The sequence below is a fragment of the Vipera ursinii genome, assembly GCF_947247035.1.
Source record: "Vipera ursinii genome assembly, chromosome: 3".
Lineage (NCBI taxonomy): Eukaryota > Metazoa > Chordata > Lepidosauria > Squamata > Viperidae > Vipera > Vipera ursinii.
In genome coordinates, this window is record NC_139516.1 from 173,807,942 (window position 1) to 173,834,180 (window position 26,239).

The 26,239-nt window shown below is 37.0% G+C and overlaps 1 protein-coding gene across 1 annotated transcript in view; it reads left to right on the forward strand.

Moving 5' to 3' along the window:
• Positions 1 to 26,239, forward strand: part of LOC310638956 (lipoxygenase homology domain-containing protein 1-like) — a 215,031-nt gene that overhangs the window by 168,248 nt on the left and 20,544 nt on the right. Inside the window, exons 41-46 of the mRNA XM_083360317.1 lie at positions 237 to 323; positions 5,754 to 5,886; positions 11,210 to 11,361; positions 14,150 to 14,402; positions 15,559 to 15,797; positions 21,371 to 21,497. Of these exons, the coding sequence (XP_083216443.1) occupies positions 237 to 323; positions 5,754 to 5,886; positions 11,210 to 11,361; positions 14,150 to 14,402; positions 15,559 to 15,797; positions 21,371 to 21,497 (991 nt within the window). The remainder of the gene's footprint in view (positions 1 to 236; positions 324 to 5,753; positions 5,887 to 11,209; positions 11,362 to 14,149; positions 14,403 to 15,558; positions 15,798 to 21,370; positions 21,498 to 26,239) is intronic.

The following is a 26,239-nucleotide window of genomic DNA, read 5'->3' on the forward strand; positions in this document are numbered from 1 at the left end:
TTTATATCCCGCCCTTCTCCGAAGACTCAGGGCGGCTTACAAGCTTAGCAGTAGCCTTCATTCTACGTATATGCCTGCTTATTAGGGCTCTCACACACACCCCAAGCGGCATTATTACAAAGTCAGCTTATTGCCCCCAACATTTTAAAATAGATAGACAGACCTACACATGCAGAGAGAGAATCAAAATGTATTTGCTGCGTGAATTTATAGTTGTTATGTTTTTCCTTTAACAGTTGAGTATTGGTGATATTGGTCAAATAACAAAGCTTTCCTTTCTATCGTCCTGTTCAAGTTTGAATAAAGGGATCAAACTGCATAAGGTATTGCCTCACATTTACTTATGTTAACTTTCCTACTTTACTATAGATTTATTTCAGCAATTCTGTATCTTAAAATACAGATTTTAATATAATTTTATTGATTTTTTTTAACATTACAAAAATGCTAATATTAGAAAAAATGGAACAATAGTGAATAAGAAAGAAAATAGAAATAGAAAGAAAAAAGAAAGAAAAATTATAAAGAAACAGTTTCCTATTTTTGTTTTGTTGTTGTTGTTGTTAGTTGCGAAGTCATGTCCAACCCATCGTGACCCCATGGACAAGGTTCCTCCAGGCCTTCCTGTCCTCAACCATCTTCTGGAGTCCATTTAAGCTCATGCCTACTGCTTCAGTGACTCCATCCAGCCACCTCATTTTCTGTCGTCCCCTTCTTCTCTTGCCCTCAATCTTTCCCAGAATTAGGCTCTTGTCATTAGGTGGCCAAAGTATTTGAGTTTCAGCTTCAGGATCTGGCCTTCCAAAGAGCAGTCAGGGTTGATCTCCTCTTTTAGATACCTTTATTAGATTATTTTCAAGTAACATATTCATCATTTGTACATAGTACTATTTCAAATTGTGTCATGTTTCACACCAAAAGTCCTTTTATCTACTTTAATTTTTTCTAATAATTGTACATACATTTCTTTTAGGTAAAAATCCATACTGATCTTCCTGAATAAAGTCCTGTAAAACCATCTTTATTCTCTCAACTAATATCATCATAAATAACTTATAATCATTATTAAGTAATGATATCTGATGATATTTTTTGGTGAAGTCTTGACTTTCTTTACATGTTAATGTTATGTCATCGTCCATCCAACTATTAATATTTTTCTTTACCTGCATCCCAAACCATTCTTATGCCTGTACCTTTATCAAGATTATTATCAGAAAAAATACTTTAACCACTTTTTTACAATCTTCTGTTTCTTACTGCAACAATGTTTTGTTTAACATTCATTCATCTGAACAAAATAGTTTTTCTTTTAAATATTAGAGTCTATGGACTGTGATTTGAAAATGTCTTTGGCAAGTATCTCCATTTTATGAACACCAATAGCCAAATTCCGTCTTGAAAAGGATCTGTGTCTTTCAGAAAAAACAAGTGTATTCTTTGGCATCTCCATACAAAACTTTAAGTAGTTTTCTTTGTGCTATGTTAATATACTTCTCAGAGGCTCTGTCCTTCTTTGGATCCATTATTCCATTCTAATCTCCCATTAAATACCAATTTTCATATAACTCCATTAGTTTGTCCATATGTCTTTTGTATTTGTTCTCCTTTAGAGCATAAATTCCAGGTATTAAAGTCTAGGACTCTTAGAGAAGTTACCATCCCCATATACAGTGGTGGGATTCAGCCGGTTCACAACAGTTCGGCAGAAGCGGTAGCTAATTTTTTGTTGCCCAGGCCCAGAATGGACTTCCAGAAGCAGCATCCACAGAGACAACCAGTTTTTTTACATATTTGAATACCACCACTGCCCGTATATTTGTAATTATCATAAGTCAATATCAGTGCTGGTTGCAATTGGAGGTTTATATTCAAAAAGAAATGCAATTTCTTTTTATCTCCCATTGAAAGAAATTATTTATCAAAATTTCTGCAGACAAAATATTTTACATTCATTTTGTAATATGGGTTTCTTCATGACAAATTACATATTATTTCCATGTTTAACATAATTCATTCTTTTTTCTCTCAATTTATGTTCTACATTAGAAATCTACCATTTTCACTTCATTATTACAGTAATTTGTTTAATCTTTTAAGATGCCCTGTAGAGTCTTCAATTTTTTTTAACTTCTTTCATCTTTACAAACCTTTCTTCCATTCCCACTTCAGCTCACTTTTATCAGATCTGACAGATTCAGATACCTGCTTTCCTATTTTTTCAAATATTTTTTTGTAATGTTTCTAGGGCAATTTATTTTTCTGTCAGTTGGTTCCCTTCCCTCACCTTGCTTTGCAGCTTTTCCAATGGTCACCATTCTTTTGTTAGGAAAAGTAAGTGGGTTACAAAGATGAAGCAGGCTTTTCTCCCGTCCCCTTTTTTGCTTTCTGTATACCCTTAAGGCTTTAGTTAAATTTGTCTTTCCCTAGTTGAGATGACACAATCCATCTCACGTTACACTTATCTCCTTATTTTATAACTTCCACCAATTATCTTTTTCTTTTGTTGTCAAATAATAAAAGTTCCCAGGAAAATCTAATCTGTTTGAGAATACTCAGTGTTTGAATCAAAGGTTAATGTGGAACCTAGAAGAAAATGTGGTCTCTAAGCAATTATGGAGTCTAAAGTATTCATTGTTGTTTAGGAATAAATAAGCTCTTAGAATAATCCCCAAAAGATATAAATAAAGACATTGTTTAATGAGTTTCAACATCTTGAATAGCCTTTGGTAGAATATAGCAGTGCAATTTAGCTTCAACATTACGAAGACATGAACAGTATTTATGAAACACCTATTTAAATAATTCCAAGTAATGTCAAAAGAAGAAAAACACATGTTTCAAATGAAAAATAAACAGTGATTGACCCCTAAGTTAGAAAGGCATATATCTTCAAGAACTACTGGATAGAAAAAAAAGATTCAGCAATAATTATTGTCTAAATATTAAGCACAGAAACATTCTTAGTTGATTTATTGGCCTTGATATGAAAGGTTCATCCTTGTAAGCATCCAATCTGACAGTACCCTGTACTTATGAATTGATGGGATACAGATAAAGAGCACAATGGCTTGTAAGGTAATCTAAACTAGAGAATCTACTTTATATGGAATAATATGAATCCCTTTGTGGAACACTGACAAAAACTGGCTAGTTGAAGATACTGCATGTAGTACTGGTAGAACTAAATCTGGTGATCTAGTCTATATCTACTTTTTTTTTTTACTGAATAGCATAATGTGAAAGTATCACTTGACCAAAATGTGACTTTGGGCTGTGATCAATACAATGGTGCATCTAGTGATGACTTTGGAATATTGAAGCTAGCAACTTAAAATATTGGAGGAGTAAAAAAATAAAGCACATAAATTAATAAATTAAGTGAAGGAAGAAAAATAGTTATGTCATGTGCTGCAAAGATGACATAAAATGTAATATGAATGAAGGTGTTCTGATCTTATTCAGTAGAGATGATGGATATTTATAGAGAAATTTAAATGTGCAGATTGTGAATGAAAATGTTTAGCAGTCTGAAACTATGAATTGATGTAATCTAGAATATTGTATGTATGCATGAAAGTAGAAATTCTTATGTAGATGTACTTATGTCTCAGTGAATGGTAACAATGGAAAAAAACCACAGAATAATCATAGACACTGTGGCACATTCTGACTCAGGAGAAAAATATATTTTGTAAAGTGATCTGACAAACTTAAGAATGAATTAATGAGAATAGTGGTTGGTTCCAGGTTTTTTTATTTAAGCAGGTCTCTTCATTTGTACACATGGTAAAGAAATATATCTAAATCAAAACACATCATTGATTTTTTTATGATGAAAGAATCAGTAAAGATATAAGGGTGATGAACAGTTCTGAATGTGCAGCACACTTTCTTTGATTTGTTTTAGGAATGGATTTAAGGGAGAGATGGACATGGAAGATACTAAATGAAATAAACATTTACTACTTTAATAATAAAAAATAGTAAGATTGCAGGTGTTGATAGTGTAACTGGAGAAATATTAAAATATAGAGTTGGTTTGCTTATAAAATGCCTGTGTGATTTATTTAACGTTTGTGAAGACTGCATCTGATAACTGGGAGGGCAGCAAAATTCAATGAGAATATGGAAAATTTGGGAACTGCACTTTGGCTTTATGCCAGACACAAATTGTGCCAATTAGAATTTTGCTCTTCTGCCAGTCATTGGGGAAAAAATGCCTGAATGTGAGAGAGTACATTTATTATATTTTTGCTGATTGAGAAAAAGAATTTGATAAAATGAGTAGATTTAAATTATGGAAATCTTGTATAATATTGACTTGAAAGTTGTTCAATGGCATAAATGATATAATTCAAATAAAGGATATATAAAATAGTTCATCACTGAGCATAGACTAAAACAAAGATATATCGTGTCTTCTAGTTTATAGCATATTTATGGATAAATATGTAAGCAATCCTGTACTAACCATAGAGATGTTTTTGTTTGGAAGGTAAATGTGCAGAGAGCAGTTAACATCAATAGATATATAGAGGCATAATGGATGGTGTTGGTATAAACTTCTCTATATCCTTTTTCTTACCTAATTTCTTTGCTTTACTGTTTTCTACTTTATTTTCATTAAGATTGTTTACCCCAAAAATGAAGAAAGTGACAGGTATAAATGTATCATCCCATTAAATATAATATTTTAAACATGCTTTGAAAATGAAGGAATAAGACAGTGTAATGCTCCCTCTTTGCTACTAGTATGTATGCTTGCTGTGTAAGTATACAAGGCACATTTTCCCTGATAGTAGCTGTATAAAAGAATCGTCTCTCCATACCTGTCAATCTAAAGCTTACATTTAAAATATTAAAATAGTTGTTTCTTGCACCAAGTACATAATATTCTACATAAAACTATTATTTGTCTATCATCATGCAACACTGTAAAGAAGTCAGGTATCAGAGTTGTATTAGAAAGATGGAATAAATATGTAATTCTTACAGGAACAATATCAAATCCAGCCTTCTATATTTCAAAACATAAAACAGGGAACTCATGTTTTTCTCCTTTGGATACACGGATCAGATTTGTCTTTCCTCTTCTACCTGTTCCATGATTTGAAGCAGGGTAGTTTCCAGGGAGAAGAAAGCAAAGAAAAGTGAAGTAATTATATTGGGAAATAATTTTTTTTCACAAAATTGAAACTGGTCATTTCCTGTATAACAATGAATGTGAATTTCAGAATGTAAACTTTCTGAGCTCCATTTTCAAGTAGCAATTGGAAAGTGGGCCCGTCTAATCTGACAGCACAAGGAAGAAAACATGATAAGAAAGTGAGATAAAACTGAGCCAAAAAGTTCACGGGGCTTTCTTTGGTTTATTTTTATTAGAACAAGGCTGATTTGAAGAACTTTAAACTGCATTTTTGGCAACAGCTGCCACCATCTCAAATGCTGAATGTCTGAAGTTTTGCATAAATGCAAGGCACCCATTCTGTATTTCCAACACCCCACCTCCTTTGGTCACTTTATGTTCACTTTATAATCACTGCAATTACTTTAAAACTATGGCATTTGCTTAATGACTGTAGCAAAAAATAATGCTGTAAAATCATATGAGCTTCCTGCTTAATGACCATCATAATTTATGACCATAATGGGCAGGTTCCATTAAGATTGTAAGTCAAGGACTACCCAAACATGTCCTTACTTCCTTTCATTAAAGCAAAAAAAATATAATGGTTGTTGTTACCCTGCAGGCACGGATGAAAGACTTGGATACTAAAGAAGAATTAGGCTTTCACCCTTTAAACCGATGGCTCTTTGAAGAGGACGCGTCAGAGACTGTGACGGAACTAGCAGCAGTCAGACCAAATGAAGCTCCTCTCAAGGGTATGTTGCTGGAAAACCACAGGAGAGCCTTTTCTTTCAAACTTGGGACTGCAGAACCCATGACATCAAGGACAACTCTTTGGTGTCCAACACTGCAGATAACTGCATTGCAGTCATACTGAGGGTTGCTGGGAGAATACTCCTCCAAACAGGCAGCTTCAACGATAAAAATCTGTATGCTATTTTAGAGAGGGATGGAAAAAAGTAACTGATGAAAGATGAACACATATAAGGAGGAATAGTAGCACAGATGAGGCCAGGAAGAAATCCAGGCATGGCAAGAAGTTTGTAGGGAGGGCCAAAAATGTCATATCAGAAAAGGAATGAAAAACAAAATTAACAGGGGGAATAAATTGGTGACATATGCAAAACCAGGCTTTATGGTGACATAGCATGTCAATTTCAGGATTGCACATCAAAGCATGTATTTGAGAAAATATGTCAAAAAGTATGTATTTCATACAATCTCATTGCTATAGATGAGGAAGATGTGCTTCAGTTTCTGAGAGTTGTAGTATAGTACTTAAGCTGCTAGCCAGGAAATCACCTTAGGCATGAAAGCTGGCTGGGTAATTTTGTGCCAGTCATTCTGTTTTAGCCCAATCTATCACTTACAGTTCCTGTTGTGGAAAAAACAGGAGAAAGGATTATTGTGTAAGATTTACTGCCTTGAGAAACTTATCTAATAAAAAAAATAAAATAGTTGGAGTGACCTTCTTAAACTGTTCTCCAGTCACACGTTAGTGATCGTGTGATATTGCATTTATGCATAATTTTTGGACAATTCCATTTCTACAGTATATTGATTTTTTTTAAAAAAACCTAAAAGTTGCCTTAATGGGCAAAAACCTTTAACTTTTATTATTTTCTAACAATATTTAAGTTAGACAAGAGTTTAATTTCATTGACATTATTAGGATTTAGATGCCAATGTAATGATTCTTAGAAAATGAGTGAATTTTTTTAATTGCATGTGTTGCAGGATCAAATAACTAGTTAATTTAAATCCAGGAGATCTTATTTAACTGGCTTTTGAATGGGATTATAGAATTTCTACCCAAAAATGCCTAATGTAGAAATTTCATTACATTCCATAGGATTAAAATGCAGACAAAATTACCTCCCCCCTTGATTTTGCATTAAGTGTTGCTAAAACTTTTAGAATCGTTTGAAAAAGTGGGTTACATAGATGGCCAAATGGTGACATTTTCTTCCTATTCTAACTCATAGTCAAATAGATTGGCAAAACTGGTTGCTTAAAGAGTTACTTCTATATACTTTTTGTTCAGCTATTATTATAAAGAGAGAGAGAGAGAGAGTTTTGTGCTTAAAGTGTACAAAAAAGGTAAAGGTTCCCCCACACATGTGTGCTAGTCGTTTCCGACTCTAGGGGCTGGTGCTCATCTCCCTTTCAAAGCCGAAGAGCCAGCGCTTGTCCGAGGACGTCTCCGTGGTCATGTGGCCGGCATGACTGGACGCCAAAGGCGCACGGAACGCTGTTACCTTCCCACCATAGTGGTCCCTAGTTTTCTACTTGCATTTTTACGTGCTTTCGAACTGCTAGGTTGGCAGAAGCTGGGACGAGTAACAGGCGCTCACTGTTACGCGGTAAAGTGTACAACCCTAACCTAATCCTAACCATAACTATGAGTCCCCACTCAGTCATCTTTCAAAATGATTTTTCTAACATAATAACTACTATTAATGTTAATCAATGTGAAGGATTGATTCCCTTCCTTATACTACTTTAATTGGTGGTAATGATCTAACAGGCTCAGAAGGAAAGCAGACAGTTTTGAACAAACTGCATCCTTTTTCATGAAAATCAAGGCAATGAGGATTCTAATTAAAAGTAGTAATATTTATTCTACAAACAACCTAAAAGGAAATAAAATTTGATTCTCAGTTTATATAAGATCTAAATCATTTTAACTGTACATCTGAATTGTTATGATTAATGTGAAAATTTAAAAAAAAATCTGTCCAGTTAACACTATTGATATTTGAATAATAAGCTCTCTTACACACTGTATCATAGATTCAAAATTAGATCTAAAATCGCTACTACTATTATAATAAATAGTAAAGCAAAATGTACTGTACCATATTTAAAAAGAGGCAGATGCAATAGTTATGTGTATGTTTTTTCAAGAATCTTAGAAATCTCAATAAAGCTATAATTTTATCTAACTGTACTTAGAAATAAACCCTGAAACATTGTATTATCAAGTACATTTTTCCCTCTTGAAAACAGGTGTGATATTCAGGCTGGTACTCAAACTTGTAGAGCTGAATAGTGTTACAAATTAAATCTCATATCCTAGATTTCAGCTAGGCAACTATATTCTTTTGTGTTAAAAAATAGGAACCTAGTTTCTACCAACTATATATCAGTTATGGCATAAGAACAGAATCACTTAATCAGATGAGGGAAATGTACTTGCAAATCTCTTCCCAGTCCTGCTGTGGGGGTTTTTCTTTTATGTAAGAGTGAGTAGCCTTTTTTGTTTTTTAATTTAAATGGCGTCTTCCTAGTTAAGGGACACAGGAAATCTGGCTGATAAAATTATAGGGTAGTGGAGCCCATATTTTCAGGTTCTTTTTTGCACTTTTAGGGAACTGAAAATTAAGGAATGGTCATGGTGCTTCCACTTGCAGGCTTTTGCAGGATTAGACGCTAAAACATACAAGGAATGGTTGCTGGAATTGGGTATGTCTAGTTTAATGAAGAGAAGAATGAGGAGTGACATATTAGCAGTGCTACAATATCTCAGTGGTTGCCACAAAGAAGAGGAAGTCAAGCTATTCTCCAAAGCTGCTAATATTATTATTGTTATTATTGTTGTTATATCATCATCATCATCATCATCATCATTCCTTTGCCCATTAAATTCCACTAGAATTAGGAAAAATTAGATTATGGAACATAGAATAATAGAATTGAGAGGCATCTCGGAAGTCTTCTAGTCCAACAGTAGGAGACCCTATACCATTTCAGAAAATGTTGAGTTTTTAAGGGGGACAATACAAAGCTTAAAATGTCAGTTTTCCTGTGTAAATTTTCTAGCTACCCATCCATGCAAAAGAAAAAAAGGAGATTAAAATTGTCCCCAGTCAGGCTAGTTGTTTATTTAGCTTTTTTCTCTCAGGATCCTTTCTCACTCTTAAAAATTATGAATTATATTTATCAATATTTATCATATTAGAAATTAAAATTGTCGCATTCACTGCTGCTACTGCCTCTTACAACTATTTAATGGGATTTTAATATTGTATTATTTTTCAACATTGGTTGTTAAATAATTTTGATTTCACAGACCCTAAGGGGTGTCTTGGGGGACAGTGAAACAATATCTAGAAAATTTTGAAAAGGTGCAATTGGAGCAGTAGGAGATCGCTAGTAGTCTGTGGGACCATAGATTTCTGTTAGACCCACCATTAATTGCTTATTCCCAACTAAACTTCAAAATTCCTGTTTCCTTGCAGATACATGCATAGAGGATACCATTAATTTATAACATACTGTGATTCTTATTTGATATCTTATTTCCTTGTGCTGTCACAATATATGATGCCATCCTCTAACAAATAAAACAAAAAACTTCTGGTTTTTTAGGCATACTGTAGGCAGTAAAGGCTCTATATTAAAAAAAGAAAGTAATAGCAGGCCTAAGGGTGTCTCAGACTCAGAAGAAGTTCAAGAAAAGGGACTGAGGTAGTCCCAAAATGTATAGTAAGGATTCTACATGCTCAGCTACCCTAAGATTATCTTGTGTACCACTTGCACCCATTCCTAGATTGGAAGATTCTGCCCATGGTCATTCAAGTCCTCATCATTTCCTGCTTAGACTATTACAATGCACTCAGGAACTATTGCTGGTTCATGGATTTTGGGGTGCCTTACTGCTATGTGAGCTGCACTGGATACCAGCAGATTTCTAGGGGTCAGTTCAAGATGCTGTTTGTTACCAGATTAGATTATTTACAAGACTGCTTTTCCCAATGGTTTATGGCTATGCCTCCAGTTCTGGCATGGTAGACATGCTCTGGAACCCTTCTGTGAAACAGTCAACTAGTGGTACCAAAGAAGTATGTCTTCTCTGTCATGGCACATGCTTTGCAGCAGCCTTCTCTTCCCTCCCAAAACTTTGGGTATTCTTCCCCCCCCCACACACACACACAAGCACATTGGTGGCATTCCAGAAGGTCTTAAAGCCTGACTTTTCTTTCAGGAGTCAGAAGGTTTATGGAGCCTATTTTGTGTGTTTGTTTTTGTGCTGAAAGATAGTTTGTGAGGAGCCTTGGTCATTTTTAATTATGCGTTGCCTTATGATTTTTACATTATGTTAATTTATGCATCCATTTTGTTTTACACAGACACACACACACAAACACACCATTATTTGTTTAAGATAGGGTTCCCTGTAAAGTAAATAAATACAGAATGACAATGGAAAAAGATAGAAGAGTTTAAGAATGACTGAGTCATCAACAACAAGCACACTACATTATCATCATCTGTATCAGGGTTGATTTTTAATGGTAGTTGGCTTCACACACTGTACCAAGCCATAATGGGACTAACTTAACACAAAGTTAGTAAATTTAACAAAAATATTGAGTTTAATTCAACAAACAATTCATGGCTTAACACAATGTATGAATCAACCTATTCATGTTATAACTTTTTCACTGACTTAGAAATGCATGCTATGATTTAGTGTATATGCTGATTTGAAATATGAATATGCATAACATTTTAATTCTGATATCTTAGTCAAAGCAGAAAGTTCTTTATAATATGATGTGCATTTTCACTGTTATTTTCCATTGAAATAGAAAATGATGGTGAGCTGTTGAAAATTCAGATTGTTGAATTGTTCTCTAAACATGCATACCAATTTTATTTTATTATGTTAATGCTCAAATGAGATACTTTGCTACAAGCCAAGGCACAGCAAAATTAGAGGTTTTGAGTATATTTTACAGGCGGTTTTCTTCTTTTAATTTTTGTTTAAAGTCTGTCAAATCTTTTAAAGTGTTAATTTTTACATTTGCTTGGGGTCTTCTTTAGGTCTACAAGCAACTCAGAATTTAATATATAGCTTTAGTCTGTACATGAGTGTACAGCATGCTGGCAATATAATTCTAGGAGTTGAAGTCCACATATCTTAAAGTTGCCAAGGTTGAGAACCACTGGTCAGATTTATGACATAGCACTAAGTACCATTTAGGCTATGAAAGAATATGTGAGTGATTGTTTTATCTCTTTTTTTTACATGGATTCTTTTCATATGTTCTTTCATCTGATGTTCTGTTACAGAAATTACTTATTCAATCAGTGTTTATACAGGAACATTACCAGCATCTGAAACAGATGCAAATATCTTTATTGTGCTATTTGGAAAGAATGGAGACTCTTACAAAAGAAAACTGAAGCATTCAAAATCATGTCCACAGTTTGAAAAGGGTCAGGTAAGTATGGAACGCGTGTAGTTATGCTTCAGAAATTTTGTAGATATTTCATTGGAGTGTAGAACAGCCATGTGCCAAAACATACCAATTTAGTTACAAGAGAAAAGTATTACTACCTCAAACTTCTCTCACTCTTGCCATTAAGACCTGAAAAATTGTGCACTTACTGCCATCCACAAAACATCTGTAATGCTATATATTTGTAGAAAATTAGGACAATGCTTAAGCTGTCAGAAGTAATTAGTTATCTCATTCAATCATCCAAGAACTATAATCCTGGATAAAAGGGTATATGAGAAAGTATTTAATATTATGAATCCAATCTGTTTATGTTCATACATTCAACATATTGACATACCCATCAAAACATTTAGTAGCTTTCAATGTACATTAGTTCATTGCATTTGCAAAAGCACCTGTAGTACAGCTGCCAGCATCAAGCTCCCTTCGTCCAGTGTGCTCCCACAGGGTGGGTCTTCTCAGGGTGCCGCCGGTTAAAGATTGCCGGCGGGTAACACCCAGGGGTAGGGCCTTCTCAGTGGGCGCACCTGCCCTTTGGAACCAGCTGCCCGCGGAGCTTAGGACTGCCCCCGACCTCCGTTCATTCCGCCAGGACCTGAAGACCTGGCTCTTCGAGCTCTCTGGCCCAGGCTGAGAATTTTTTAATTTTTAATTTTAACTGGGTTTTTATTTTTTCTCAGGGTTTCATTTAATCTTTTTTAATTTGTTTTAACTTTTGTATTGATTTTCTTTTAAATATCCTGTAAACCGCCCTGAGTCCTTTGGGAAAGGGCGGTATATAAATCTAAATAAATAAATAAATTCCTAAGTCATGGTATGTTCACTATCATTTTTAAAAGCTTAAGTCATTAAAATGCCTTATAGTAAAAGAACTGTTAATTCTTTGAAAAAGTCCTAGTGCAAGTTACTTTTTGCAGCTATTCTAATGAAACAACTATTGTTCAGAAGAGAGATATCCATGTTATACTGCTATGGCCTTTAGTGAATATTGGTTTACCTGTTGACACAGGATGCCATGATTGTTATATTTATTTCCTAAATTATGACCAGCAGTCTGAATGCTAAGCCGCAGAAAGCCTGAATAAGAAATGTAACATGAGATATCTGCTTTCAGTCTAACCTACCCTTTCTCTGGTCACACCAAATCTAATTAATACAATGTCCTGCTGCTTAATTACAGATCTCTGGCAATTAAAAATTAATATAAAATTAGCTAAGCAATTGATTTACTTACCCAAGAGATTTCTGGAATGTCTTATATTGAAGAATTCTAGGAGGACATTTAAAAACCTTTTCAGATGCTGATTTTTTAACTACCCCCTAAGATGATGTAGTTTGCAAACCATTATTGATGCAATGCCAATTTCCAAACTTCTATTCATCCTTGCAAAATTCATTTGCATTCCCTTCCCTTATTTTAGAGATGTAGGCAGTTCTCAATGAACAACTATTCATTCAGCAACCAGATTTTACAATGGAACTGAACAAGGATGGGTCTTCATAGTTGCAGCCACTGCTGCCTCTCTGTGATATGTGATCACTATTCAGACACCATTGCTAGCTACAGGCTGCCCTAGTTATTTGACAAAAGAAAAACAAAGAATTTGATTACATTGTAAAAACAAAAGCGGTTTCTATCACTTGAGTTACTATCTTTATAGCTAACTGCTTTTATTGGTTTAATGGGTTAAATGAATAGAAAATGCTTTTTTCACCTAGTTGAAGCAAAATTTAAATTAGGAAAGTCAATTCTATAGAATCACTTTTGTCTTTCAGCAGCTAGCATTTCCACAAAGGAATAAATGGCATAACATAAAAGTTCATTTTAGTAAATTGTGAAAACTAAAATTTCCTCCATCATGAGGAGAATCTGTTGATAACAAAGTGTCTCTTGGACAACTGTTTCACAAATCTATGTTATTGTGATACAGAATGTACTTAATAATGGATCTGAAACTGGAAAAGAATAAATAAAAGAAAGATTAATATTGCCAGAATTAGTATTATGTATGAGTGTATATACTGGCACAACAGGATTTATAATTTCCATAACAAACTCAAAAGTGCTAAAATGTTCCAAGTTATTTTCAATATGTTTTTTCATGCCTGTTACCTATTTTGGTCTTTTTCATATACTTGCTCATTAAGGATAGCATTTGCCATGGTAACTGATTTGTACGATGATAACTAAATATATAAAGGTAAAAATATCAGTTTTGTTTGTTTTTTTTGTTCAAGAAAAATGCAATCTTTCCTAAAGAGTATTGTAAATCACATTAATATACTTTTAATTTCTTTTCTTGAGGTTTTATTTAATTTGTTTTAATCTGGTACTGTACTGATTGCCAAGATATGCCGCTGCTATCATCCATCTGGTCATCTTGTTACTATCACTGGCATCTACAGTTCCTTCCACTCATTGAAGAAATGTCTCCTTTGAGTCAAGCTTAATTTCTTGTGACAACATAGATACAGCCATGCTACTGTCTTGGCAACAACAGGGAAGCATTTTACATTGCCTTTTCTTCAGTTTTTAAAAAGTCCTGGATTATGGTGGTGATCCAGATACTAGCTGAATCCATTCTATGATTACCATTTAAGAGATTAGCCAGGATTATCCATCCATTCCTTTTCTCTCTCAAATAATATAGATTTATTCCCTAACAGGAGTGATGCTATAATCATCATGGATGCTATAATTATGTTTCTATTAATATGAATGTCTTTCTAATTGTTGGTAATTCTCTTCACTCCCATCCAAAAATAGATAAGTACCTTTGCTATACAAGCAGTTGATCTTGGGATGTTAAGCTCAGTGTTGGTGGAACACAATAACTCTGGTTATGGAGCTGGATGGTACCTTGACCAAATCTTGATACAAGAATTGGAGAATAGCGATAGTCAGTATGTATTCTCGTGCCACCAATGGTTCGACAGCGGTGTTGGTGATGGAAAGATGAAACGAGAACTGCAGCTTCTTGGAAAAACCAATAAAGAAAGTCTGACAAAAGATATTCATGGTAAGATATACAATAAAATGCTTTCAAGCTTCTATTTTGATGCATCTTTGTCCTTCCTGGTTGGATCTACTGAGAATTAAAAAAAAGCATGTAAGACAGGTTTATCAGGACAATATCTTTAATGCAAACTGTATATCCTTGGCATTTTGTAAAGCTGGGTAATGCAGTTATAATATTTAAATGAAAATAGATAAACACATGGAAAGATTAAAAAGAATAATCAATGTTTTAAATGAGATGTGGGGATTGAATGTACCATGGAGAGAGAAAAAAAATACAGATTTCTCTATGCATGAGACATAAAGCTGTCGGATTTGAGGCTATTTCCTCACCTGTTCTAGCTGAATTTTCTTTCTTTCCCCCAATCACATTTGGGAATGGTGCTTTAAATTTTAATTAATTGAAACGATCATATTACTACTCCAAAGACAAATATTAACTCAATACTCATTCCTTTTTAGAAGGAATAAACTCATTGGAACATGTATTCTCAAAAATATATTGTATTAAATACTCAAAAATCATTGTATTTGTTTTTTTCTGTAGTACTGTAGCAATACACGCTCATATTTGAAACACTGTTTTAATTTTGATTAGTTAAAACAAGCAGTGTGGCAAATAAAAGAATTCAAGTAGCAAGGGATATAGATCTGCTAGAGTGTTTTCATTGGCTATGTGTTCACAAAAGCAGCAGCTTATTAATTGGGTTACCTTAAATTTCTACTTGAGAAAATCTTTAATTCAAAATGATCCATGGCTGAAGCAACTTTGAATTCAGAAATGGTGCTTTTCATAAACATAACATTGTATTTATATTCATAGGATACAGTGACAAGGACTTCCATGACAAGGTCTTCAGTTACCAGCTAAAATCCTATCTTTGACTTAAAAGTTTCTATAAAATGAAAATAGTGTCTTCCTCAGACATTTTTGTGAAGAAAAAAAGTCCCAGGACTACTAAATAATCTATCTATGAGTTTTATATGAATTATAATATTGTAATACTCTACAAGATAATGTAATTAAACTGTCAATTATTCCATCTACCTTATATATGCAAAACATGTAAATTATACTATAGAACTGATAAACAATTAAGCATTTTTTACATTTCAGATGTAGCATTGCAAACAAATTATTTTTTGTTGATTTCCAGGGACTTGGGATGTCACTGTTATAACTAGGGAAATGTCAGACAATAACAGGAACTCTAAATTAATTCTGACAGTATGTGATGATAAAGGTACATCAACTTCAGTCTTCATTCCTAAAGGATCATTTAAAAGGGCTAAATCTTACCATACATCTTTGGAGTTAGATAAGAAGTTTAATAAGATTTGCAAAATTCGCCTGGAAGTAGAAGACTCTGACAGCGAAACATGGCATTGTCAAGAGGTAAAATTTAATTATGCATTAGTACATATTTTTACACAAATGTTCTTTAATTTTATAATTCAAAATTTATTCATAGACATACATGTTCTGGGGTTAACCATACATAAATGGGTTTTTAATCATCCCATGACACAACAAATCTCATTGATTTCAGTAACTCTAAATATTAAGTCTTGATTCAATGATATGGTTTCCATACTATAGCAGGAGCAATTAATGAAAAACAACAATATTTGGAAGGAAGTACATTTTATTTAGGTCCTATTCACTCAGTTTAATTGCTAGCAGAAAGTTTAAATCAAATAGTTATTACATAAGACTTAACAACAGATTTTACTGTAATAATGGTGACTCATGAAGATAAATGAAATCAGGAAGAACATTTATGTAGTTAACTTATGTAGATAATGATCCGTAGAATCTCCTATTTATTCCTGTATAAAATTCACATTTCTATTGGTATCCAAGAAACAACTTGAGTTGGAGGCATCTTTATATTGTATTTGTGATAGTAAACAATGCTATATATTGTAAGCAGCATTTCTAGTATTTTTTTTTTTGTGTGTGTGTGTGTACTGTCATTAGTAAACATGTCTGTCTTAACACAATTCCAAACTGGCCATAACATTTCTGGTTCTGCATTCCAGAGAGTAAGCAAAAGTAAGAAAGATAATCTTAACAAAAATAGCTGACTAAGTCAATAACCAGGAGTAAGAAGGTGAAGTGATAGTCTCTCTCTAATAAAGTCCAAGATGATGAAGATCTACAGCAATTGTACTGTGGAAACGTCATCAATTTTTTGCAAGCAAAATAAAACTTAGGGCATGCCTCTTATTGCATTTGTAAGAACATACTCTTCCCCCATTCATATGAGAGAAGGATAAATTTATCTTTGTCTAAGAAGAATATGAGATGAAAGGTAAAAAGGTGCAGCTGCTGGAGACATAACTGCTGAGAAAACAGGGATGCCAACAGAGACCAGCTTAAAGAGTACCTGGTGCATGAAAGGACTGCTGGCCAGTTGAATTTCACTTCTATTTAATACCTAAACAGTTTCTCACTTTGCTTTCTTTCCCAGTTGATTTGCTTTTCCCCTAATTTTCATTAAGGTTTGCCCAATATTAAAGGTCATCTTCATTTTTGATAAACAGATTATAAAACAAAGTCTCTTTCTAGACAAGTTTAACTCCTGGTGAATACCTGGGCTTGTCAATGTAATTATTTTGGACTATAAGCGATATTCAATATTTCAAACCCCTTCATGGATTACTGCCTTGTCGTGGCGAAGGGGCTTGCGTAATTCAATGAAGCTATGAACTATGCCGTGCAGGGCCACCCAAGACGGAAAGGTCATAGCAGAGAGTTCTGACAAAACATGATCCACTCGAGAAGGAAATGGCAACCCACTCCAGTATCTTTGCCATGAAAACCCTATGGACAGTACTAAAAGGCAAAACGATATGACGCTGGAAGATGAGCCCCTCAGGTCGAAAGGCGTCCAATATGCTCCTGGGGAAGAGCAGAGGGCTAGTACTAGTAGCGCCAGAAAGAATGAAGCGACTGGGCCAAAGCCAAAAGGACACTCAGCTGTGGATGTGTCTGGTGGTGAAAGGAAAGTCCGATGCTGTAAAGATTTTTTCTCCATAGGAACCTGGAATGTAAGATCCATGAATCAAGGAAAGCTGGATGTGGTCAAAAAAGAGATGACAAGACTGAACATCGACATCTTAGGTATCAGTGAACTAAAATGGACAGGAATGGGTGAATTTAATTCAGATGACCATCAGGTATACTACTGCGGGCAAGAATCCCTCAGAAGAAATGGAGTAGCCTTCATAGTCAATAAAAGAGTAGGAAAAGCAATACAGGGATACAATCCTCAAAATGACAGAATGACTTCAGTTCGAATCCAAGGCAAACCATTCAATATTGCAGTAGTCCAAGTCTATGCCCCAACCACCAGTGCTGAAGAGGATGAAATTGACCGGTTCTATGAAGCCCTACAGCACCTTATAGAACTAACATCAAAAAATGATGTCCTTATCATCATGGGGGATTGGAATGCTAAAGTAGGAAGCCAAAAGAGCTGAGGAAAGGAGGGAAGCGAAAGGCAAGGAAGAAAAAGAAAGATACGCCCAATTGAATGCAGAATTCCAGAGAATAGCTAGAATAGATAAGAATGCCTTCTTAAATGAACAGTGCAAGGAAATAGAAGAAAACAATAGAATAGGGAGGACCAGAGATCTTTTCAAGAAAATTGGAGAGATGAAGTGAACATTTCATGCAAAAATGGGCATGATAAAGGACCAAAATGGCAGGGACCGAACAGAGGCAGAAGAAATTAAGAAGAGGTGGAAAAATTACACAGAAGAACTATACAAGAATGAGCTTAACGTCCCTGATAATCACAACGAGGTGGTCACTGACCTCGAGCCAGACATCCTAGAATGTGAAGTGAAGTGGGCCTTAGAAAAGCTGAGCAACAGCAAAGCTAGTGGAGATGACAGTATTCCAGCTGAGCTATTTAAAATCTTAAAAGATGATGCAGTAAAAGTGGTACACTCAATTTGCCAGCAAATTTGGAAAACTCAACAGTGGCCACAGGATTGGAAAAGATCAGTTTACATTCCAATTCCCAAGAAAGGCAGTGCCAAAGAATGTTCAAACTATCGCACCATTGCACTCATTTCTCATGCTAGTAAAGTTATGCTTAAAATCCTACAAGCTAGACTCCAGCAGTATGTGGATTGAGAACTACCAGAAGTACAGGCAGGATTTCGAAGAGGCAGAGGAACTAGAGATCAAATTGCCCACATACGGTGGATCATGGAGAAAGCTAGGGAGTTCCAGAAAAACATCTATTTCTGCTTCATTGACTATGCTAAAGCCTTTGATTGTGTGGATCATAACAAACTGTGGCAAGTTCTTAAAGAGATGGGCATACCAGACCATCTTATTTGTCTCTTGAGAAACCTATATGCGGGTCAAGAAGCAACAGTGAGAACTGGACACAGAACCACTGATTGGTTCAAAATTGGGAAAGGAGTCCGGCAAGGCTGTATACTGTCGCCCTGCCTATTTAACTTATATGCAGAGCACATCATGAGAAAGGCAGGGCTAGATGAATCAAAAGTTGGAATTAAGATTGCCGGGATAAATATCAACATCCTAAGATATGCAGATGACACCACACTAATGGCAGAAAGTGAAAAAGAACTAAAGAGTCTTTTGTTGCGGGTGAAGAAGGAGAGTGCAAAATTGGGTTGAAACTTAACGTTAAGAAAACCAAGATCATGGCATCCGGCCCTCTCAATTCCTGTCAAATAGATGGGGAAGAAATGGAGGTAGTGACAGAGTTTATTTTCCTGGGCTCCAACATCACTGCAGATGGGGACTGTAGACAAGAAATTAAAAGACGCTTGCTCCTGGGGAGGAAAGCCATGGCAAATCTAGACAGCACACTAAAAAGCAGAGACATCACCCTGTCAACAAAAGTGCATATAGTCAAGGCTATGGTCTTCCCAGTTGCAATGTATGGCAGTGAAAGTTGGACCATAAGAAAGGCTGAGTGCCAAAGAATTGAGGCCTTTGAACTATGGTGCTGGAGAAGACTCCTGTGAGTCCCTTGGACTACAAGGCGATCAAACCGGTCAGTCCTAGAGGAGATCAACCCTGACTGCTCTTTAGAAGTCCAGATCCTGAAGCTAAAACTCAAATACTTTGGCCACCTAATGAGAAGGAAGGACTCACTGGAAAAGAGCCTAATGCTGGGAAAGATTGAGGGCAATAGAAGAAGGGGACGACAGAGAATGAGGTGGCTGGATGGAGTCACTGAAGCAGTAGGCGAGAGCTTAAATGGACTCCAGAAGATGGTAGAGGACAGGAAGGCCTGGAGGAACGTTGTCCATAGGGTCGTGATGGGTCGGACACGACTTCACAGCTAACAACAACAATATTTCAAAATTCAATACAAGCATTGAAATAATAGAACACAGGGTTGATATATTTAAGAATTTAACTTAAACCAGTATTTGTTAACCCTGGCAACTCTAAGATGTCTAGATTTCAACTCCCAGAATTTCCCAGTCAAAATTTGAATTACCTCTTTGTCTGCTAGGGCTGTACAAATCGTTTGAAACACAGAATGAATGTAAATGTGTAGAAAGCAAGTATTTTTTCTCAGATCTATGCAGCTGCTTGCAAAATTTTTGAAAGTCCACCCAGAGTGAGACACAATGAAAAAAGAATTACAGATTACGGTCCTTTTCCAGGCAACTTGTGCTGGTGAAAGGTGAATACTACTTCTATGCATCCTGCAAGATTTTTCAATTGTTTTAATGGTTCAGAAATAGTAGCCACCTCCTCCCTCCTCTGTACAACATGGCAAGCCCCTTGGATGGAAGCAGTTTTAAATGGTGCATTGATTATGGGGTAGATGGGGCTGTTTAACCTTTAGGTGAAAACATCCCACTTATGCTTAAAGGCATTTTCTGGGACCACAGACAACTAGCTAGATTTCCATGTTTATTATTTATACTTACTTACTAACTTACTTATTTATTTACTTACTTATTAAGAGTATGTACCACCCATCTCATCTGGGTGGTTTGCAAACATTAAAACTAGTACACATTAAAATAATAATACAATAAATAACAACAGTATTAAATACTGATAAAAGATGGGGAGAAGGGGCACCCAAAGGGAGAGGTGGGATATGTTGCAACATTTTAAATTCTGAATTGAAGGAGACCCAATGAAATATGCCAGCATTAAAATCAAGTAAGCAAGAAAAACCTAGATATTTAAAACAAGGACGTATTTTTCAGCTAAATAACTTAAATTTCACATTTGGGTCATCTTTTACATTTGTCTTCAGTACTTTATTGTATGGTAAATATATATTTACAGGCTTTGAAAAACACAAGATAGTTTTGTTTCATTTCAGGATTTAAAAAATCATTTTAAAAAAAGCTTGGATTTTTTTATTCTTTTGCCTGTTTTCTGTGGTCATTTTGAAGCTTCTATGTTTAATGACTAAATAAATATCAATAAAGAAGACTACTTTTTCTATCTATCCTGGAAATATTCTAAAAATCTAGAATCAAAGCTTCACAGCAAACTTTTCCTGATATTATGGCATGTTCTTGAATTCATGTACTTTGGTGTACCCTGTGACTTGGGACTTTTTCTCACAATCTAACTGCTATGTTGAATCTGTTTGAAAGTCCTCATGAGAGCATTTGCTCAACAAGTAAAGCAGACCTCAGCAAACAGTTTGTCCTTCCATGCTACTAATCTGCATTTATACTATACAGTAAGTAAATTGCATTTGAAAGTCCAGAACTAATTTAATGTGCCTAGTATTGATTCAATTGAATATAATTTATGATACTAGAATTAATAATAATAATTAAATTGAGGTCACAGCCAAAGGACACTTCAGAGCCTTAGAATTAAATGGTTTAATAGAGATTAGGAAATATGATGAAAAGAGTTTCAATTTCCGAGATAAACTATCATTTTCAAGGTCTGATTTGATTATGTATATATTATTTTCTTATTTTCTATAGGTGAAGCTTCAGAATAAAAAGAGTAAGGAAACTTTAGAAATCCCTTGCTGCCGAGATTTTCCAGATAACAAAGGATGCACAGTAGCTGAATTTCCCATTCTTATAACTGGCACCAGGTTTTTAACAGGTTTGTTACTTACCAAACAGTCAAAACAACTTCCACAAAAGCTTACAAAGAACACTTGACTCCTATGTGGAGTTGAAAAGTAACACAAAAAGGAAAAAGGAATGAAGAGACTATAGTAAGACAGCTTAGGCTTCAATTCTTAAAATTATATACTAGACGCTACGGCTAATGCCATATAACAGTTAAGAAGGAAGAGTAAATGGTATATTCCACTTTTAGTTAGAGGTTCTGCTTTTGTGGAGAAAGTGCTCCAATCATTTTTTTTACTAGACTGTTTGAATCATGGTTCCTTCTTTGTGGCACTATTGCAATTCTTTAAAATATCTTCTTTGTATAATGCCAATACTAACAGTAATTGCCAGCAATTCTTGCCATATGCAAAGCTATTTTTCCCCAAAGAAAAAAAGTTGGAAAAGGATGGGAGAGCAGAGAGACTATCAACCTGCTGTTATAATATGACTCTTTTTTACTGTGATTTAGATACTCAGTTGTGTTTTCTGTTGTTCTGTTGTTCTTATATTGTATTGCCTAGAATTGATTTCCATTGTTGTAAGCCAGGGGTGTCAAACTGCCGGATGCTTCATGCCAAAACTGCACCCACCCTATTCCTGGCAAGGGGAAAAAAGTTGCGATACATCGCGACACATCACGTGACGTCGTGAGTTTGACACCCATGTTGTAAACCAATCTAAGTGGTGGATATAATGGACCATATAGGAGCTGTGACCAGGGGGGGCCTTTGCCCAGGTTCGCCTGGTGCGCCAGTTGCGGCCCTACCTGGACTGACATGCCCTGCCCTGCGCACAGTCACTCATGCACTCGTGACCTCCTGATTGGACTACTGCAACGCTCTCTACATGGGGCTGCCCTTGAGGACCACTCGTAGGCTTCAGCTGGTGCAGAATGCAGCCGCACGGGTTGTGATGGGGGTTTCCCGATACTCCCATGTAACACCTCTGCATTGGCTTCCAGTTGCCCTCTGAGTGAGATTCAAGGTGCTGGTGATGACCTATAAAGCCCTAAATGGCTTGGGTCCGGGATATCTGAGGGAACACCTGCTGCCGGCATCAAGCTCCCTTTGTCCTGTGCGCTCCCACAGGGAGGGTCTTCTCAGGGTACCGCCGGTAAAAGATTGCCAGCGGATAACACCCAGGGGGAGGGCCTTCTCTGTGGGTGTGCCTGCCCTTTGGAACCAGCTGCTCGTAGAGCTTAGGACTGCTCCTGACCTTCGCTCATTCCACCGAGACCTGAAGACTTGGCTCTTTGAGCTTTCTGTCCTGGACTGAGAGTATTAATTGGGGGTTTAATTGGATTTTAATTGGGATTTTATATTTTATATTTATTCAAGGTCTATATAATTATTTTAACTGTTCTTAATTTTTGTAATTGTTGTATTGTTATTTTAAAAACCTTGTGAACCGCCCTGAGTCCTACGGGAAGAAGGCGGTACATAAGTCTAATAAAGAAAGATAAAGAAAGGATAAACGATTGACAGGGCAGGACATAATTTTCATTAAAAGTTGTCTTGTAAACAAAGGGGATATGAATTGTTTAGTTTTGCTTGGAGGCCTTGTCAAAAATTCCAATTTACTCTATGTGTAGATGTCATACATATGCTGAAGCTTCTTCTTGTATATTTTAGAAGACAAAAGGCAGGTTGTTTTGTGAGTCAAAAGATGTTTTGCACAAATCTTTATCAAAGCCAAGCTTCAGTTCGTATAGCTCTGGCACATTTCCTAATTATTGAGAGAGCTTAGCAACTCAATGAAAGAAACTATAAAATATAATATAATCACTAGGATTTAATTTGATGGTGACCCCTCCAGTGGCAGCCAATAGTACCTTTAATATATACACATAATTCCAGTTTTATGTACAAGAAATGAGTAATTGGTCTCTTCCAGTCATTTCAGCACATTGAAATCTATCCACATAGACCAAATTCTTTAAGGAACAGTTGAGAAATCTAGATATATCCAAAAGAGACCATTTAAGTGATGCTATTTTATTTATTTATTTATTTGTTTGTTTGTTTATTTATTTATTTATTTATTTTATTAGATTTATATACCGCCCTTCTCCCAAAGGACTCAGGGCGGTGTACAGGGCAGTTAAAACATGGCATACAAAGTTAAAAATAAATTAAATTAAATTTAGCCCCAAACCAAGTAAATCATATTCTAAAATTTAAAATCCCAATCCCACGGTCCAGGCTGGCAAGCTCGAATAACCAGGTTTTCAGGTCACGGCGAAAAGAGTGAAGGTCAGGAGCCATCTGGAGCTCAACAGGGAGCTGATTCCAGAGGGCAGGTGCGCCCATAGAGAATGCTCTCCCCCTGGGGGCCGCCAGCTGGCACTCCCTGACCAACGGCACCCTAAGGAGGCCCCCTCTGTGGGAGCGCACAGGACGATGGGAAGTTGATGCCGGCAGAAGGTGCTGTTCTGTACCAGCCTGCTACCGGCCCTGCAGCAAAAGCAGGGACAACCCCTTTACAAACGGCAAGAGGCTGGAATAAAGCCTGCCAAATTTATTAACATAAAACAGAGTAAGACAAGACACCAACCATGAAACAGGAGCTATGAAACAGGAACTATCCAAGCGGTTGCCTTCAGCAAACCAGCCCTCCCACACATTCCCCTTAAATACAGTTCAGGGCGTAGCCTCTCTCTGCCTCCTTCCGAGGTGCCCCATTGCCTTCCTCTGTTTACTCCTGATTGACTGCCTCCTGCGGCGGGCGTCCTTGAACAGGGCCAGCTGTGGGTCATCTTCATCCACACTGTCAGGCTCAAACAGCTGGGTCTCCATCGTGACCAGGTGGGAGGGGCCTGGCTGAGGGCTCTGCGGAGCCTCAAGGCCATCATCAGCAAGCTCTTCAACACCCCCTCCTCCTCCTCTGAGTCGTCCGACCCAACTGCTGAACCCACAGGCTGACCCTGAATCACAACAGGTACTCCCATAAATAATCCAGATCCATGTCATTTAGGGCTTTGTAGGTCATCACCAGCACCTTGAATCTCACCCGGAGGGCAACTGGGAGCCAATGCAGCTCGTGGAGAAGAGGTGTTACATGGGAGTATCGGGAGACCCCCAACACAACTCGCACGGCTGCATTCTGCACCAGTTGGAGCCTCCGAGTGGTCCTCAAGGGCAGCCCCATGTAAAGAGCATTGCAGTAGTCTATTTGAGAGGAAACAAGCACATGGGTGACTGTACGTAGGGCATCTTGGTCCAGATAGGGCCGTAACTGGTGCACCAGGCGAACCTGGGCAAAAGCCCCCCTGGTCACAGCTCCTATGTGATCTTCCAAACTGAGCTGTGAGTCAAGGAGGACATCCAAGTTGCGAGCCCTATCTACGGGGGGTAACACCTCATCCCCCATAGTTAAAGATGGAATAGGCTGGATTACCCGAGATGCCGGTATGTATAGCCACTCGGTCTTGTCAGGATTAAGTCGAAGCCTGTTCATCCCCATCCAGACCCTAACTGCCTCCAGGCAACAGGAAATCAAGTTGAGGGCATCACTGGGTTGATTTGGGGTGGAGATGAAAAGCTGATGATACCCCACCCCAAAACTATGAATGATCTCACCCAGCGGCTTCATATAGATGTTGAACAGGAGGGGCGAGAGGACCGAGCCCTGAGGGACTCCACAAATGAGAGGCCTCGAGGCCGACCTCTGCCCTCCTGCCAACACCGACTGCGAACGATTCAGGAGGTAGGAGGAGAACCACTGTAGAACAGTGCCACCCACTCCCAACCCCCTGAGGCGCCGCAGTAAGATACCATGGTCAATGGTATCAAAAGCTGCTGAGAGGTGTAATAGGACTAGGACAGAGGAAAAACCCCTGTCCCGAGCCCACCAGAGATAATTCACCAGTGCGACCAATGCCGTCTCTGTGCTGTACCCGGGCCTAAAACCCGATTGGTACAGGTCCAGATAGTCAGCTTCCTCCAGGAACAGAGGGAGCTGATGTGCCACCACACTCTCAACAACCTTCGCTAGAAAGCGAAGGTTGGAGACCGGACTATATTTGCTCAAAATAGCTGGGTCCAGGGCAGGCTTCCTGATGAGGGGCCTCACCACCGCCTCCTTCAAGGTGGCAGGGAATCTACCCTCCCTCAAAGAAGCAGTTATTACTGCCTGGAGCCAGCCTTGTATCCCCTCCTGAGCTGCATACACCAGCCAGGAGGGGCACGGTCCAATAAACACGTAGTGGAACTCAGCCTCCCCATGATCCTGTCCACCTCTTCCAGAGTCACAGGGTCAAATTCTTCCCAGATAACATTCCTAAGACTGCTCGTCTCCCCCCCCCCGCCGTCAGACTCTGCCCAGTCAAAGTCCAGACTGGCCCAAATCTGAGCAATTTTGTTCGCCATATGCTGACTAAACTCCTCGGCACAACCCTGCAATGGCTCCTCCCTCACCTCCTGATTAAGGAGGGAGCGAGTCACCCTGAACAGGGCGGCCGGGTGATTATCTGCAAACGCGATGAGGGCAGAGAAGTAGTTGGACTTCGCCGCCTCCATCACCGCGAGATAAGACCTTCCAGTAATTAATTTCTTGTTTGCTGCTGTAGTTAAATTTGTTTTAATATTTTTGTTAGCTGTTGCTCTGAGTGCTTTTTTAAATAACAGGAAAATATTTTAATTAACTACTAATATACTTGTTCCTTTATAATATATAAAGAATATATTATATCCTTTTAATATTATATCATATATATATATATATATATATATA